Genomic DNA, 18,686 nt, shown 5'->3' on the forward strand with positions numbered 1-18,686 from the left:
GACTAGCTTGAGTGCTCTATTTTACGACTTATACTGCAAGAAAATGATGTGTCAGTACTTGAGGATCATGGATGGGTCCTGCATAAACCAAAGGCTGATATGGTTATTATTAGCTATAAATTTTGAACAGGATCTGACTCACCAAAACTTTGCATACCCTATCATAATTCAAAAAACCTTAAAGTTATTTGTACAAATAATTTTTTACAAAAATGGATGATGCGAGTGGATGAGAAATTTGGATTGGAGATTTCAGCAACATCAATTTTACCTATGTCCTTAAAATTCAAATAGAAGATTTTATTTTTATATTTTTAAAAAAAACTTATGGTCAACTTTCTTTTTTACTTGGAAGTCTTGTAAAAATGAGGGAAAGTGATGGAAATTTTTCATTAACCCTAATAAACCTTTTCTTAAGTGTTTTTATGAGTTTTTCCAGATAAAAGACTTTTATATAAATAACAATTCAATTTACTTATTTACTTCTTTTCAAATTTAAAAATTACATTTTAATCTTATTTGCAACTTTTTAAAAAAAAAATAGAGAAAGAAAACTTTGATAGAAATTCTTTTAAAGAGAAACTTTAATATATTTTTTTAAAAAAAAATTATGAATATATATTTTATTATTTTTAAAGAAATAAGGTACATTGTATATCTAGATTATAATTAATAATTTTAATTTCAGAAATTTCTCATTTCTTTTTTCTCATGAATTTATAATATCCGAACAAGGCTAAGGATTTTAATTTTAATTTTTTAGTATTCTTTTTTTTTTCTTTTTTCTTAACTTTCAAACACATTCGGTAAGATTTTTTAAAGTAAATTTGAGTATAAAATGCACAAATAAAAGTATATTCATCCTTAATTTAATATAAAATACATCATAATTAAAATTAATTAAAATTTAAAAATTAAAGTATCATTCCTTATATACTTTACATAGAATTAGATTCATCTTAACCTTTTCCGTTTATTAATTAATATTATATATGGCAGAAGAACTTTTTCCGTTTATTAAACTAATTGCTGCATGATCAAATACTAAACGTGTATTAAAAAAAAATAGACCTCTCACCAAACATCACTTTCATGTTATTATCATAGTTTTATATTGGAGTTGGAGAATGGGACTTGTGAAATGATAATGGGCCAGCTCATAGAATCAGACCGTGGATATATTAAGCATCACAAGCAATTATTGTATGAAAAGTGCTAGGTTAAAACAGTGATTAGTATGTATTTGTACGTATATATTTGACATTGCATGGCATATGAATTGGTTCATCCCTAGAAACTGACACTGTATCTGTAATAGAAGACTTTATGTTGCGGTTCAACTTGGGAAGGTGTTTCTTCCCAAGGATTAAAAGCAAAAAACATCACTTAACAAGTTAGCATGTTAATTTTCAATTAACCATAACAACCGAGTTTTTCCTCCTATATTGATCCAGAAGAAATAATCCCACATGTTGCATATATATATATATATATATATATATATATATATATATATATATATATATATATATATATATATATATATATATATATATGGGTTATTTTTATCTCATTTTACATGAGATAAACATCTCTCCTACACACACAAAAAGGAGTTGGGTCCCACCACTTTTTTTTCTCTCTCATCTTACATGTGGGTCCCACTTATACTTTTATGTCTACAACATGAGGTAATTCTTTTCCTACAACATAAGAAAAATATATCCATATATATATATATATATATATATATATATATATATATATAGGGAAAACATTTTCTCATGTTGCATAAAAATTCAACTCTCATGTTGTGACCCTTTGATTTGCGTGAAATTTTTTTCTTTTCTTTTTCTCTTTTTAATAAATGTGGGGCCCACCATTAGTTGAGCCACAACATGAGAATTCAATTATCATGCAACATGAGAAAATCAAATCCCATATATATATATATATATATATATATATATATATATATATATATATATATATATATATATATATATATATATAAAAATATTTCTGCAGCTACTTTAAATAAGCTTATCTACAGCTATCCATTTACATCTATGTTCTCCCGGGCGAACATAGTTATAACATTAAAGTTATTTTTTTTCTCTCTCTGCGTCAGCAGACGGGTTCTGAAAAGTAAATGAGGAGAGATAAAAAAAGTAACTTTTAATGTTATAATTATGTTCTCCCGAGAGAACATAGTTATAAATGGATAGCTGTAGATAAGCTTATATAAAGTGGTTGCAGAAATACTTTTTCCATATAATTTAGATAAGCTTATCTACAGCTATCCATTTATAACTATGTTCTCTCGGGAGAACATAGTTATAACGTTAAAGTTGCTTTTTTTTCTCTCTCTCTCTCCATTCAATTTTTCCTAACCAATCCACAAGGTTGAATATTCGATATGAGAAGATTGTATTTAAAATGTGTAAAAAGTAGCAAAGGTATATTATGTTGGGCCGTGCACGGGGAGAGACCGTCAACCATGGGCCAAGTGAGCAACAACATTAAGTGGGCTCGGAACACCACAATCAAACCCAAAACCTTAAGGCATTAGGTGCATAGGTCCTTCCACTTTGGATTCCTCAACATCTCCCCTTCAATTGTGAATCCAAGGCCCACATTCTTTATCATACATAACATTTTATTCATTCAACAACTCATCCATTTAGTTTTTCCTAACCAATCCACAAGGTTGAATATTGGATATGAGAATATTGTATTTAAAATGTGTAAAAAGTAGCAAAGGTATATTATGTTGGGCCGTGCACGGGGAGCTCATGGTTGGGAGAGATCGTCAACCATAGGCCAAGTGAGCAACAACATTAAGTGGGCTCGGAACACCACAATCAAACCCAAAACCTTAAGGCATTAGGTGCATGAGTCCTTCCACTTATATGGTGCTCATTTAGTCCATTCTTACCCAACGTGGGACATTTTTCACTCAATCATTCACACTTGGATTCCTCACCATATTATTCCAGATGTCAAGTGCAAACAGTATTATGGGATGAAAATAATGGGAGAAAAGTAGTTTCTTGAAATAGCAGAACCTTTTTTCTAATTCTAATATTTTAATTTGTACTCATTTCTCAGATGAATATTTATGAGGGCACATATAATCATAAATAAAGCAATGTGATCATAGACTCGTAGTGGCACAATGACCAATCATTTATCTTATTCTGTGTTTTCCCCAGTCTTCAAATTATTATTTGCTGTAAGATAATGTTTGTACATTATTTAATGCTCAATGTTTTCAATTTTATGATACTTGTCTAGTGACAGTAGAATACTAGAATGTAGTTATTTTCCTATGATTAATGCTGAGACATTGTGACTCGTGTTCCTTGCCCACCTGCTTCTTTTTTGTGTTATTAATTGATCTCTCTTGTGTAATTTAGGGAGAGGTAAAGAGAGAAAAAAAATACTAGAATAGATAATAATAATAAAATCATTTGAGATTGTCTCATATAATGTGATCCATTCAATAAATTTCCATTGGAATATGAGGGGGGATATATTAATCTCACTTCCCCACGGCAAGAAATTAATTAGTGGACTAAGGTGGAATACCCTCTAGGAAAATTTCATTTTGGTATATCCCTAGAGAAATCTTATTTGCGATAATTCATAACTTATCACCCTTCTAGTTGACAAAGGTGAATCCAGATAATAAAATAAGAATGTGAATCTCCTACAGTTGTGAAAATAACTGAAGAGAGTGCAGTTTCATGTCTGACTAGTCAAAATTACTTAACCATGTTTTTTTATTAATATATTACTAGACTTGTAATGAATTTTAATCCCTGCAGTTTAAAAACAAACTCGAGTGTTGATTCTAAAAACAACTATCACATCACAATATCACATAGCCCAATTCAATGAGCTATTGGCCAAGTTTGGTCTTTTGCGTGCATTGACTAATGGGCCATGGCCCTCCTTAGGCTTATGCTAGTAAGATTCGTTTTGAATCGTTGAGATGAGAGTATTGCTAGCATAGTTTTGCGAGGATTTTTTTGGGATCAAACCCCATACTTTTATGTTTTGTGCGGCATGGGGCAAGTCGTTGAAACTATTAATCCTTGAATATATTTTAATTTCTCCCTCGCTAAATGCATTTAAAAAAAATATATATCAATTTTTGAAGCCAAAAACACCTAAAATGGAGCTTATCCTTAATGAAGGCATGCGTCAGATCAGCATTAAATAAATAATATTTCTAGTAAGATGGATCTTTTTAACACAGACTTCTAATAAATCTTACGACTCTAATTTGTGGAAAATAAAATGTTATGCAAAATTTGATCCAATATGTTAGAGGGGCTTGCTTGGAAAATTAGTGATGGAAAGAAAGTTAATTTCCAGTTGGATAATTAGCTTCTTGTGATCCAAATCTGCTTGGTGTAGCAAAACAACCCCCTCATCCCCTCCTTCTTGAAGATTAAGTGGTTGACTATCTTCATAAGTCTACAAGGAGCTAGAATCTGAATATCCTCCATAGCTTTTTTTATAAGGATGTGACAAATATTATCACATCCCCATGTAGAAATTGGTAGAGATAATTCTTTGATCTAGGTTCAACCTCCTCAAGATTGGATGAAACTTAACATTGATGGGGCTGTTTCGCAACTTTAATTGAGCTTTGGTGGTTGGCTTCCATCTGCTTCCCTCTTCAAGCAAAATTATAGGCAATTCTCTCCGGCTTGGAGTTTGCTTGGTATCTTGGCTTCAAAAAAGTTATAATTGAGAATGACTCTTCTTAAGCTATCAACTTGCTAGCTACTATTTGTAATGACACTCGGAAATTGCCATTGGTTAGTTAAGAATTGGAGGATTGAACTTACATTCTCTAAGAGAGAAAAAATAAATAAATGTGTTGATTGACTTGTTGAAGAAGTTTTAGCCGATCCTTGAGATACTTTCTATTTATGTTCTGCTCGTGAAAAAATTAAGAAGTTAATTTGGTTTGCTATAGGGGAAAATCTATAATGCTACCAATGCACTGAGTTCAGTGCATCCCTAGTTCACTTTTACTAAGATACGTAGGTGGATCTTGGGGTCCTAGAAATTTGTGCAGAATCCACCTACGTATTTTAGTAAATGAACTAGGGGTGCACTGAACTTCAATGCATCGATTGCACTCAAATTTTGTTCCTGGTATAGGAGTTCATTCTATTAGGAATCTTGTAATTGCTCCTAACTATTTTATTGTACTGTTTCTCTTTTTTCTTGTACCAAAAAAAAAAAAATCCATGTATAGTTCCCCTACCTCACAAGAAAACTTAGGCTCATGTATTAACTTGTTTAAGGACAAGGGTAAATGGACTTGAGTCATCTATTAACTTAGTGTTAATTAAATTATAATCTAGCTTATATTTAAAAATCTAAAGATCTGACCTAGGTTTAGACCTATTAACCTATAAGGCCTTCAGCCCTTTAATAGTTATTCAGGATTTGAAAAAGTTGACATATGATGTTTTTCTAAAGAAAATTGTGTGTTTTTAGAAGACATAAATTAAGATTCTTTTGAGAGAGAGATAGACATAAAAAATAGGATCCATCATGTCTTTAATTTTTGTTTTCGTGTCTTTATTTTTTTTAGTAGGACCTACATATTTTTATATCTATCTCTCTCTTAAACGAATTAAGTTTGTGTATTTTAAAAGAAGAGATATTTTTTCCCGTTTTTCTAAACGGACTTTTTTTAAGAACTATATACTACACCAAGGTTAGCATAACCTGATATACACAAGCCGTATACTCCTAATAGATTCGAGAAATTCCGTGATGTAAGAATACTCACATTAGAAGACGTATAAATTAACAATGCCTTTGATGAGACTGCACATATTTAAATGGTTTTCGACTTTTCGGCCAACGTTCTTTGTTGAATGTAAGTAACACCAGGATCAACCAAGAAAACAGAAAGCAAAAATATTAGACGTTGGACAGAAAATTTCTTCACTAGTGCTTTCCAAAATAATGTAAATTCAAAGATTTTTATTTTTTATTTTTTATTTTTTTATTTGTTGCATAAGCTCTTAGCCTGCTTACGGTACCAGGATACATTTGTTTTGATCATAATGCTTAGGTAAATCAACCTTGCCCAGCAAATTATCTTTATTTCATGAAATCATTTTGAATAACACAACCCAAAGAATTTGACCTGCATATCAATAAAATAATGCTGCTACAATTTATCCAATCATGCATACATAATTTCATCTTTTTTTTTTTAATCTCATTTATTTCTCTAAAATAGATATTTCAATCCGTAACACAATGTCTTTAATAAGCACTAAGCAGCATAAGGCCAGACATATCCATGAGTACAGACTTGGCTTAAGCATCCATCAAATTCCTTCTGTCATGATTCTCAGGAATCAAATAACTTTGTAATCAATACCAGAATTTTCACGTCATATGGATATTGTTGACAATGATTGCTCAGGAACCCATTTATTTTTGCTCACATCTGTTCATCTCATTATATCTCTTGGTGGGGCCAGTTGGTCTCATGAAGGCAAGTTCATTGCAATTATAGGATGTCAAAAGCTGACTCTATTGTGTGTCTCTGGCCTTCCTTATCCTTTGCATTGATGTACCGAAAGAACAATCAAATGGCTACGTTTCAAGCATTGTCAACATGATTGAGATTTGTATCTTCCAGAATCCCCCTCTTTCTTCCTTTCCACCTTCCATATTATTGAGGCTTGGTAATCAGTATGCGGGTTTTGCCACCTATGGAAAATATTATTACACACAGGATTAGTGGAAAATACAAAACATATGGGTAGACATTATTTTTGACCAATCATTTTGGTTTTCAAGGAGCAGAATCACATTATTGAGAAACAACAACTCATGCCAATTCTAATTCTAATTAATGGGGTAGTTGTGAAGTAGTTGTCAGATGTCATGCATGTTTCAATGTATGCAGTGGCGGACCCAAAAATTTTATTTATGTCTGCACATTTAAGTTATGGGGTTTGGGGGTTGCCCCCAAAAAAAAAAATTTAAAGAAAATTTTATATGTATTTAAAAACAAAAGAATATAAATAAGTGGTCCTTTTGAAATTTTTGGGTACTCAACAAATATTACGGGGTCCAATTTAAACCCTTAGGAAAAAAAAATCGACTCGGGTTTCTTTTGAAATTCAAAATAGACCTATGTTAGTCATTTTAAGAGACTGACATAGATCTTCTTTGAATTTCAGAGGATCATAATTTCGACCAACTGGTCCTATTTTGTAATTCAGAGGGATCACAAGTCGACTTTTTCTTTTCTAAGGGATTAAATTGGGCCCCGTAATTTTTGTTGAGGATCCAAAAGATACTTTACTCTTCTTCTTTTTCCAAAATTTGTGTCTGCACTTGCACACACAGTGGCACAAGTGCAGGTCCACCTCTGAATGTGCATACATAGTTGTCCATATGTGAGTAAAGGGGGGGAGAGAGAGATTACCAAGGATTTTTTGAGCTTCAAAGTAGGAGTAGAGATAACATTTTAGAGAGTGAGAACAAATGGAGGGGCATCCCTTCTTGGCCCAGCAACAGAACGATAAACATAAACTTTTTCAGCTTGACTATCATCACTTCCTTCTTCCTTTATAACTTCAACATTCAACCTAGGCATTTCCTTTGCCAACAATCTACAACCATTCATTGTAACATTGCAATCTGACATCCACAGTGACCTCATTGATTCATACTTCTCCAAACCTGACAGAAGTGCTGCATTGCCAAATGGGCAGTCCCTTATCTCAAGTTTTCTCAGCTTTGGACAACCTTCCAGCACACACTGCATGCCCCAATCACTGCTTCCAGCAAAAGCCACTGAAAGAGTTTCCAAGTTTTTGGCATATTTTCCTATGTACTCAAATGTTAGGTCAGTCAGTAAACCTGACATTGCAAGCCTCTGGAGTTTAGTGCAAGTCTTAACAACTGCTCCAAAAGCCTCATCCATAGGTTCATGTGTCAGGTAATCTGGCTGACCAGGGCTCATAATGCAGAGTCGGAAATGAGTGAAGTCAGGGCAGTTTTGCACAACAGTAGCAACAGCAGCATTTGTCATCTGCCGGCAAAAGTAGAGGACATAGTGAAGTCTCCGGCATCCTTGAGACACAGCAACAATACCTGATTCAGTAACCCCATGGACAATGCCCTCATCAAAGGGATCTGCAGGAAAAACACGCAGTTCCTCAAGCAATGGACAGTATGATCCAACAGCTTCAAGCCCCTTGTCTTCAACTGTGTCCACAACCTATATCAGTTATCTAATCAGTAAGGTAGATGTCCCAATACATTTTCATTAACAGACATTGGAAACTAAATAAAAATCAACCAAAAACAGGATAAAATATCTGACAATTATCTATTTGGAAGTTGGAACTAACAATGACAATTAAAATCAATAACTCAATTATAAATGGTTCCAGAAAAAACTATCATAAATTTAGGGAGAGAAAGTGAAGATTCTTTATCAGTCTAGATTTTGCTCATGGATGGTAACAAACTACGAGGGATAGAGACAAGTATCAATTCTAGCTAATGCATGAATTAAAACTCAAGAAAAGCATGACACGTGAAATTATGTTTGCTGAAACTTCAATATCAATGAAACCATATAATGAAGAACACACACAAAAAAAAAGTCATACCCAGAGGCGCCGAAGATTAGGACAGTGAACAATAAGCTTAGCAAGATCATCACTGTTAAGAGAAGCATCACCAAAATTCAAGAAAGTCAGATTTGTGCAAGCAGGGTACAGAACTGGGAGAGATTGTTCTTCAGCTTCCCATAAACCAGAAAGAGCATGAAGATTTTTACAATTGGTCAATGCACTTTCAAGCTCTGAGTACTGCTGTGTTGTCAACTCTTGGGAAAATGAGCCACTACCAAGCTCACCTAACTGAGGAGCCCGAACAAGTAGCCTTTGTAACTGTTCCAGTGGTACACTTTTATTAACCTTCAAAGTCTTTAATGATTTGCACCTACTGACAAGTTTCTCAAGTGCTTCAAAATTTACATCATTGTGTAGGTTGGCAAAGTTCAATACTTCCAATGATGTGAAGCTTTCTGGGAAGTAACTTAACCAATTACCATTTTTATCATCAATACCATTCTCTTGTATGTCAAGCTCAGTTAAATTCCTGCAACCAAGTAGAATGCAGAATATTTATTTATTGGTCAAATGAATGAGTAAGCAAAGACTGCCATCATAATGGAGATAACACCTATTACTCAATAAGATGCTATCGTGAGTTGAGATTTTGAGATTCATAAGAAAGATTAGAAATCTTGAAAAAAAGTATAGTAATAATTAATGTAATCAACAATTTTAGCATTGCTTATGCTTTCCATTATAAATATGTTCAACTTACACAAGGTCCCTTGCCAAAGCATAAATTTATGGTTAAACATCTGAAAGAAGAATTTGAAATCTTCCCTATTACATCGCTATATAAGTATGTAACTGAGAGGAGATTCAAGTTCTACAGAATGTTTATAAATGCCCTGTATTTCAGTGAATTCCAACAAAACCAATCTATGAATTAAAGGGAAATTGTCATTCTCACATATGCATTATAGAAATACTCATAGTGAAAATAGTCATATCAACTTTTTTCCAGCAAAAGAATAGGTAGCATCTCATGCATACAACCAATCTTAGCCTATGCGTATCCTCATTTTGGGAAGCACATGTAAGAAGACCATCCTTTAGATAAACAAAAGATCGATTCCCTGAGTCTTAGCTTCTTCTTTTTCTTTTTCTTTTTTGGCATAAATAAGGAATATTACCATGTTCCCACTCAACTGATGCTCAAATGTTAATTTCATCATACAGAAAAGAAGTGGCCCTCATAGAAAAACAGCTCTGTAGTGGGATTCTGTTTCCACTGCCAACATAATTCACTAACATCTCACCAATAGGACAATGTATCAACTATCAGAACGCGGCATGCGAAAATGGCAAACAGGCAACGCACTCAAGAAAAAGAATCTAAGAAAACAATGAATCAATTTAGGGCAGATAAAACTTGAAGGTCAAACAAAACTGGGAGTAAATAGCTATAATAGCATGAACTATTATATGAATTGGTTAGAACAGGCAATATAAAGAAGAGATTGTTGAAAAGTAAAACCATCAATTAACTGTATTACATCATCCAAAAGTTAAAAGCAACGATTTCATATCAAAACAGTAACATCAACAGATTGATAGAAGCTGAAAAGAAAAGCACACCCATCAGCAGAAAACATACACTCTTTCCACCTCTCAAAGCAATTAAACCTTCTATATTAGAAACGAAAGATCAACAAAAGACACAACCAGGAACCAAAATTTGAAAAGTAAGAACCTAAAAGGAATCACATATCACAATTATTAGTATTTTCTGGACTGGATATAAAGTATAAAGAAAATTAATTATTACTTGCAATTAGTGGCAATTGCAGCCAGCCCATCAGTGCTGAATCCATCACAACTCAAAAGGGAAAGAGCTTTGAAATTGGGAAAAGAAAGGGCCAGAAAATCCAAGCTCTCATCAGTAACAGTCATCCTCTTGAGCCTCAACTCTTCAAGCAAAGGGTACTTTTCAGCAAAAACCACAAGCCATGAATGAATATCAGCACCCCAATTGGCAGGAACCAAGTTAAAATCTGAGAAACGTGGCTTCCCTTTCAGTGTAACACTGCGTATGTTTGGAAACCTGCGTGTCAAGATCTCAGGAGAGACAGAGTAACAGTTCCCTATGAACACATTCCTCCTTGACCATCTCTCAGCGTTGTACCACTCTTTGCAAACCAATGAAACTGAGCTTCTATCCTTGCGTGATTTCAGCATGCCAAGAACTCGTTCCAACACCTCATCTGGAAAAGCCGAAGCTCGGTTCAAGTTGTTTGATTCTGGAGATTCCTTCTTTCTCTTACACTCCATTTCCAACCCAGAAGCTCCCAAAAAAAGAAAATTATAAAAATAAAAACTTTAAAGCATCCTTGTGAATCAACAATGAGATTTGAAAGCAACCAACTTGGTAAATTATGGTAAAGACCAATAAAAAAGAAGTTTCAAGCTAAGTGAAACAGAGGGTGCAGAAAAAGACAGGTAAAAGGAAAAGGGGTTGCAGAAAAAAGAAAATTTTCAATAACGGAAAATTCTGTGAACCGCACAGAAAGAAAAAAAAAAAAAACTTGTCAAGTAGTGGAAATAAAGCAATGTACTACTAAGAGTACTCTTCAACACTGAAAACTTGCTGCTATGTATCCTTGACTCTTTGACTACATTTCTTCCTTGTTTTCTCTTTCAAAACAAAAGAAACAGAGAACCTAAGTGGTTTCAGACAAAAACAACTCAGCAAAAAGAAGGGAGAAAAAAAAAAAAACACAATTTGGAGACCCAAAAAAAGAACTTGGAATCTGAGATCCGTTAAATAGGAAGAGGTTGAAGAAGATCCAGTAGATATATATTTATATGGATAACAGAGGAAGAAGAGTGATGACAGAGAAAATAAAAGATTGGGGGTCACTGAAAGTTGGGATCTTTTCATGAACCAAAGCTCTCAAATCACTTTTACCTGATGATGAGACCAAAGGAAAAACCATAGGCACTGGTCCCCCATGGCGTATTATAGCAAAAGCAGAGCAAGAAAGAAATTTTTTATAAAAAAAAAATTATTATCAGATTCATCAAAAGAATTATTATCATATTACGTAGATTTGTGTGCTTTTTTCATATATATTTTTATCTGGGGATAACTTCATACTTAAGTTGTAACTTGTAAGTAATTGATAATTCTAGTATTAATATTTTATGTTAGTCTTTTTTTAATCATATTTTAAAATTTAATTAGAATTAAAGAGTGTATACATCTATAAAAGCTAGTATCCTCTCTATAATTGCAAATATGTATAAAGAATGAAGAAATAAAAATAAAGCTGTAAAGGCAAAAGTCTCATTTTTTGTATTATGTACTGTGATTTGTGAACAGCTCTGAAATTGGGACGGTAGCCCACCAAACCTATTATATATAGTCTTATTCAGGGCTCAGGCTATTCTATGTCTATGATTTGGCCACGTATCCTAAATGAGGCTAAGTATAAGCTTCAGAATAGAATTTTTTTTAACGTTATTTTTTTATTTTATTTTTTTGAAACCAAGGAAACAATTTTAACGTGAATTTTTATAATATAAGAGAACGTGGGAAGAGAAATAAATGTATAAGTTCTAAACAATTTTTATTTGATAGGGACTTTATTATGTACAGTCTTAGTTGTTATTTATATTTACTTTTTAAATAATAAGATTATATGAAAATTCACATAAAATTTCATTTTATTACATAAACATATCGTTTGACCTTAAAGATAGATAACAAATTTAGAATGCAAGTGAAAAAAAAAAATTTAAGAAGAAAAAAAAGTTGATATGGGCTATCCTCCCAATCAGGTTATATTAGGTTTATATATATATATATATATATATATAACTGAGCTAATAGCCCGTCATGCAGGCCTCCCGCTGGGGCCCGTTATGCCACAGACCGACCATATAACCCTGTTCAAAAACAAAAAGTGGAACGCATAAATTCCAAACTACCCGTTATCCAATAAATACCTGAAGAGATATTGATGCAGTAAATAGTATATAGTACACGAGGGAGCTCGAGTTGATTCATTTATAAGAGGCAAGTATCTAAGGTTAGTGAAAATTAATAAAATAAATTAACGCATCAGCTATCCGCTCTCAGATTGGACAATAAGGGTCGGCAAGAGGATTGTAACATGACATAAGCAAGGAGGTCAACCTCCAAGTGCGGAGCGGATGACTGCTAAAAGCATCTAAGTAGTAAGCCCTTCCGCCCACGCCCAAAACGGGAATGGGCTTGGGTTATCTAGAACAAAAGGAAATGTTGTCAACTCCATTTGTTTTGTTTTAATGAATGAATATTCTATTTTTCTTCAACCTTGAATTCATTCACTTTTTGGGTGTGAAGCAGTGTCAAACCAAACTACCCAATAGACAAAATTATAAAGGAAAAAATACAACTTTAAGATTACAACTAAGAATTCCCCAGAATATATGATTATAATACGATGATTGATAAAATTTTATAACTATGTATTAGGAGGTAATACATTTCAGCACACAGTGTGCTACTCGTAGTAAATAGTATAGTTTGTAAAAAAAATTATAAATATAATCTTTCCTTATATATATGGGTAAAATATTTTTCCTGCAACTTGAGATAAGTTTATCTCCGGCCACCCAAAACTACGTCATTTTGTTTATTTATTTTCTTATATTAATTGATTTACCTTTGAATGGTTATGATTCTCTTTTTCTCTCTCTTCCTTTATCTTCATTGATCCATCTTTGTATGGTTATGATTTAGTAGTTGGCGATAAAATTATCTCAAACAGTTTGAGAAACGATAAGCCCTATATATATATATATATATATATATATATATATATATATCATTTGACCTTAGATATAGGTGGATTCACATTACTAAAAAATTAGAGCCCTTAGATATAAGTGGGATCAACAGATAAAATAGAAAGTGTAACTTACACTGATGTAAAATGATCATGACTATATATATATAGGGAAAAGTGTTTGTCATTTTAAATGACAGAAAGTTATGTCATTTTAAGAGAGATACAGACACAGAAAATTTGAATTTTAAATTAAAAAAAACCACCCACTTTCTCTCTCTCTCTCATGATTTCCGTTTTTCTGTGTCTCTCTCTTAAAATGACATAACTTGTGTCATTTAAAATGACAAACACCAAACTCATATATATATATATATATATATATATATATATATATATATATATATATAAAACGTTTTAACGGTACGAATGGGAGAGCTTAGAGAGGTGGCATCTTAACCATTTTATTTATTTATTTTCCTCCATTTGTTTTCAATAATTTGGTGGAATGACGGTAAAAGCTAATATCTTTAAAGTTAAACTAAATTGATCAAATTTAAAACTAGTTACATTTTAATTTAAACATTATTTAATTAGACAATGACTTTATTATAAAAAATGAAATAAATTAAATAAACTATATATGACTTGAATGTCTTTTTAATTTAATTTTTAAAATATTAATGAAAATATGCTGCATGTCAAAGATTTTTCTTTCGCTGGATGGTAAAGTGGTTGTTTTCCCACAAACTCAAATACCAACTAAAAGTTATCATTATTAGAAAATCATGTGTCTAATTTTTATGAAAAACAGCGAATTTCTGAACTAAGATTAACTATTTTAGTGAACAAAATAATCATACAAATATGCAGGGACATGCATGACCTAAACTTATTCACTAAATAAGTTATGTTAATACTTTTTTTAAAAAGTATATTTAATTAAAAAAATTCATATATAAGTCATCCAAGTCATTTTTATTTTTTTTTGGTAATCAGTCATCCAAGTCTTTAAAACTTGATCGGTCAATCTATTTAAAGAAATATAAAAATATATTCTCATAATTATATTATATTAAATATTTATTTTATGATCTCAAAATCATATTTTTAAGCTATATCGAATTTTTAAAAAATCAGGTCAAGTCTTTAAAAAATAAAATTTAAACCCTTTATACCCGTTTAAAATAAAACTTGATCTTGTTATAAAAAAAAATTGATCTCCATTTTTACCCCTTCTTGAAAGCCAAGTAAATTCATCCTTTTTGCTACCGCTTGCCTTTTAATATTTTATTATTATTTTCTCTATTTTATAAATTATAAATAACTCTATGGATTTTATTAATCTCATGTTATTGAGACAAATCTTTAGGCTCCATCACCTGAAAAATAAAAATAAAAAAATAAAAAAAGATGGCACAATTATCAAATATAAGAGAGAAATTTATTACAGGTAACGTGAGAGTAATTTTTCTCTAACTCTATACAGAAAGAAGTAATAATCGTGTAATTAGTACAGCTAGTAGGCTCGAATATCTATGATTAAAGATAATAATATAACTATAAGGGAACGTTTGGTAAGAGAAATTTTTTTTAGTCAAAAATCTCAAATTTCAAAAATATAATTTTTACTTTCAGTTTATGATAATATCCGTAAATTTAAAATCTCGAAAAATTTAATTTTTCGGGATTCTTGAAGAATCTCACGTACTAAACACCCCCTAAGTATTATTTTATGAAATTTTTATATTAATTTGCAGATAGAATAATTTTACTACTGACATCTGAGACAGCTAGTAGTAGTACTTTCTCCTAGTTTGGCTGGAGACACGTGGTGCTCATCTGAATTTCATTTTTGTTATTTTAGTTATTATAATTTTCCGGTCTTCCTAACTCACCAAATGTTACCATATTCGTAACACATCATAAGGTGCAATAATATAAAATAAGCATAATAATCAAATAAAAAACAACAACATATAAGTCTGCCACCTTGAGAGAATATAATTGAATTTTAAACAAAAGTAGAAAGCTTATACGAGCTATAAAATAAACATTTCTATAGTGTGGATTTTGCTCGACTTCACATGGCTTTTGGATATATGTGCCATGTTCTAAGTCCAATGTTTTCAAAAGTCACACTAAAGTTAATGATATTTGTTTTCTTTTACATAATTACATGCACGGCTGGACAAGATTGATATAGATAAAATATGAAAGGGAATCAGTGTGGTTTCTAAAATGAATAAAAAAAGAAATTGAATGTATAAAAGTTAATAAATTTTGTTGTTTAATGTTTGTTAGAGATAAATCTATTTTATATATATATATAAAAATATGTAAAGTCTATGTGAGTTCATATGAGAAGAGAGAAAAAAAGAAGAGAAAATATAGATCTCACATATTTTTATATATGTAAAAAATAAATTTATCTCCTACAATATAAGAAATAATAAATTCAATATAATTATACCATAATTTCAGTTTCAAGAAGAAAAAAAGAAAAATCATACCAAAATTCTCTAAACTTCTTTTTCTTAATTTATGATTTATGTTTTTTTTTTAGAAATTTTGTGAGAGCGACGGGTGAGGAGATGGATGGTGGTGTCATAAATGAAATGGTGTTGAATATGACAAAAAAGAGAAAAAAAAAACTGTTGAATAGTCTCTAGTTCATACCGTAACTTGTATAGAAGAAGAATAAAAATTAGAACTTGGCTAGTTGAAGTGCTAAAGTTTCACGTCACCTATTGAAATAAAAAAATAGCGCACTGAAAGTTGAATGTTCCATTAAATAAAAAAAAGGTACTTTGGCATATGCAAATGTGAATTCATGTGGGGGTGGTGGGGACTTCCCCTCTCAATTGGATCCCCATTGAATTGGGTAGGGTTAGGTTAAAGAAAGCACATGCAACCAACCTTCTCTACAATTCTATTTCTTTCCCTATAAGATGGAAAGATTCATCATAATTCATATATCTATTTCTTTAGGGTAAATTTTCAGTGGTGTCAGCGATCTTGCTGCTAAAATCATTAGCACTTGCTCACTTAACCAAATGTAACATTGTAATTTTGCGAGTTGGAGCTCCACTATAATTATGGTCAATATATTGGCACCTTTGCTATCAAATCATTCTTGTAACTAGTTTTATTAAAATTATTTAAAGCACTGTTGGCAACGCAAGTGGTGACAAAAAAGCCTATGTTCTCTTCATTGACTGATTGGAATTGGCATCATCTTTTGTTGTTATGTATAGCTTTAAGTGAGAATTAGGTGACCCAATTGAATAACATCTTCAACAACACTATTTGATAAGGTCGAAAATTAATCGAATTGCAATTGCAAATCTAATTCCAAATTGGTGGTTATAGATATTATAAGGCACTTCCTCTAACTGAGGCTCAAATGCTTTGAGTTTGGTGTAAAAGATAAGATATGAAAGGGTTTATTGGATAAAATCCTTGACCTTAGCCAGAAAAACACCAATACACTTCTAAATAGTACTACGTACAAATTATTGTAAAGTAAAGGTTATGGTTCACTTTCAATTGAAATGGACCCCTACCCATTGTTTCCAAAAGCTTAAGAACCCCATGTTCTTCTACTTCTGCCCAACCATCCCTCTTCTTTTCAATCCATATCATAGATAATATATCTGTTTGCCTAGAATGTGGTTTAGTTCTGGGGTTTAACATGGAGCCATTTTGACAATAGGAAAAACGGGGCCCCTGCCTAATTAGCATCCATCTGTCCAGATTTTAACACAGTTATACTATTAATGTATTCACAAGCCACTTTTCTATGTTCATTGGGTTTTTAACAGTGTATTACATAAATGTTTTTATGTAAATAATCTAATAGAGCCCATAAGAAGTGTATATTTTTATTAGAAACTTAAGGTTATAAATAATCATATAGCTGAGTCTTATGATTAGAGGTGGCAAAACAAGCTAACTCACACCTTCTGCCTTTGAAGATGAGGTAGAAAACTCAGTCTGTCTCGTCCTGTGGGGGGGGGGGAGCTGCCCGCCAAGTTCATGACACTTTATGCTAAAAAAAATAAAAATAAAAAATATTCAGCCCAAGTGAGCTTGGCAGGCTGGGCCGGCGAGCCTAGTCCATTTTGTCACCTCTATTTATGACACTAATTATTGTTCGAGGTATATTTGATGTTGTTTTGTACCGACCTTCATAATTCTAGGCTCATTTATAAAGACATGTTATGGGGTTACTCTAGTGCTTTTTCATAATGAATATACAGGCTTTATCTGAATCACTCACTTCGTGTACAGTTCACTCATCGTACATGTAGGTGAAATAATTTCTCATTGACAGTAGTGACGTAGTGAGTAAAAACAGTTATGACTTTTTATCTCTCATATTATTAGGAAATATTTCCCACTTGTGTATATTATTATTCATCCATTGAAGAAATATCTTATATTCATATATTTTATGAGTTATTATTTTACTGAAATATAAAATCATAGTGTTGTTTACATATTGTTGTAAATAATTATTATTTAGTTATTATTTAGTCATTTATTTGTTGTATTGGGCCAAGCCCATTAGGTCAAAATTAGGTCAAGTATTCTCTATAAATAGAGAACCCTTTGTACAGATTATACACAATTTAATAATATTTCAAATACCCTTTTCTTTCAAGTGTGTATCAGAGCTCTCGATCCAGAGGGCTCTGCTTCAGCAATTACCTCCGTTAAAACAGAAACCTTCTTTCTTAGCCTCTTGCCGCCATTAGCCGCCACCGGAAAAATTTTCCGGTGGACCTTTTGGACCAAGAGGACCAGTTTTCAAATCCTTTTTCTTTGATCTATCAGCTTACGGACATGTTATAATCGTTTGACGACTGGATCTTCCCAAAACAACACAAGGCCGCTACTGTTCATCGCGTTTTGGACACTTTTCCGGCGACCTTTCAACTCCGACCGGCCACAGAAAGGTTCGAGACCGTCGGACGACCTCGCCGCCGAAATTTAAGCTCCGGCAACCGTCGCACGCGCTCTCACGCGCCGCCACACTCCCGACGAGTGAGGCCCACTCGCAGACACCTCCACCGGCGCGTGGGCCACTTTTTCCAGCTCCGGCCAAAAAGTTTTCTGATCTTCTCCTCATCCTCTTTCTGGATCTGTGCTCTCCTCTCAGATCGGACGTCGTTTGGTATTTATTTTGTGATTTTTTGGCTTCTTGGAGCTTTTCTTTGACCAT

The 18,686-nt window shown here is 32.4% G+C and overlaps 1 protein-coding gene across 1 annotated transcript; it reads right to left on the reverse strand.

Moving 5' to 3' along the window:
* Nucleotides 1-6,210: 6,210 nt before the first annotated feature.
* On the reverse strand, nucleotides 6,211-11,547 carry LOC133295620 (protein TRANSPORT INHIBITOR RESPONSE 1-like). The gene is made up of 4 exons (XM_061494468.1): nucleotides 10,456-11,547; nucleotides 8,679-9,171; nucleotides 7,484-8,281; nucleotides 6,211-6,759 (listed from the first exon to the last, which is right to left on the reverse strand). The coding sequence occupies exons 1-3, from the start codon at nucleotides 10,956-10,958 to the stop codon at nucleotides 7,526-7,528; spliced, it is 1,752 nt and encodes a 583-aa protein (XP_061350452.1). The 5' UTR covers nucleotides 10,959-11,547; the 3' UTR covers nucleotides 6,211-6,759; nucleotides 7,484-7,525.
* Nucleotides 11,548-18,686: the final 7,139 nt, after the last annotated feature.

The sequence above is a fragment of the Gastrolobium bilobum genome, unplaced genomic scaffold (genome assembly GCF_033153095.1).
Source record: "Gastrolobium bilobum isolate Gb01-03AN ecotype WA unplaced genomic scaffold, APGP_CSIRO_Gbil_v1 utg90846, whole genome shotgun sequence".
Lineage (NCBI taxonomy): Eukaryota > Viridiplantae > Streptophyta > Magnoliopsida > Fabales > Fabaceae > Gastrolobium > Gastrolobium bilobum.

Excerpts from the sequence above, each read along its gene's own strand:
- LOC133295620 (XM_061494468.1), bottom strand. The coding sequence starts at position 10,958 with ATGGAGTGTAAGAGAAAGAAGGAATCTCCAGAATCAAACAACTTGAAC. Across the intron at positions 9,172-10,455 it reads GCAATTGCCACTAATTGCAA|GAATTTAACTGAGCTTGACA; the intron begins GTAATAATTAAT and ends ACTTGGTTGCAG. Across the intron at positions 8,282-8,678 it reads CTAATCTTCGGCGCCTCTGG|GTTGTGGACACAGTTGAAGA; the intron begins GTATGACTTTTT and ends TAACTGATATAG.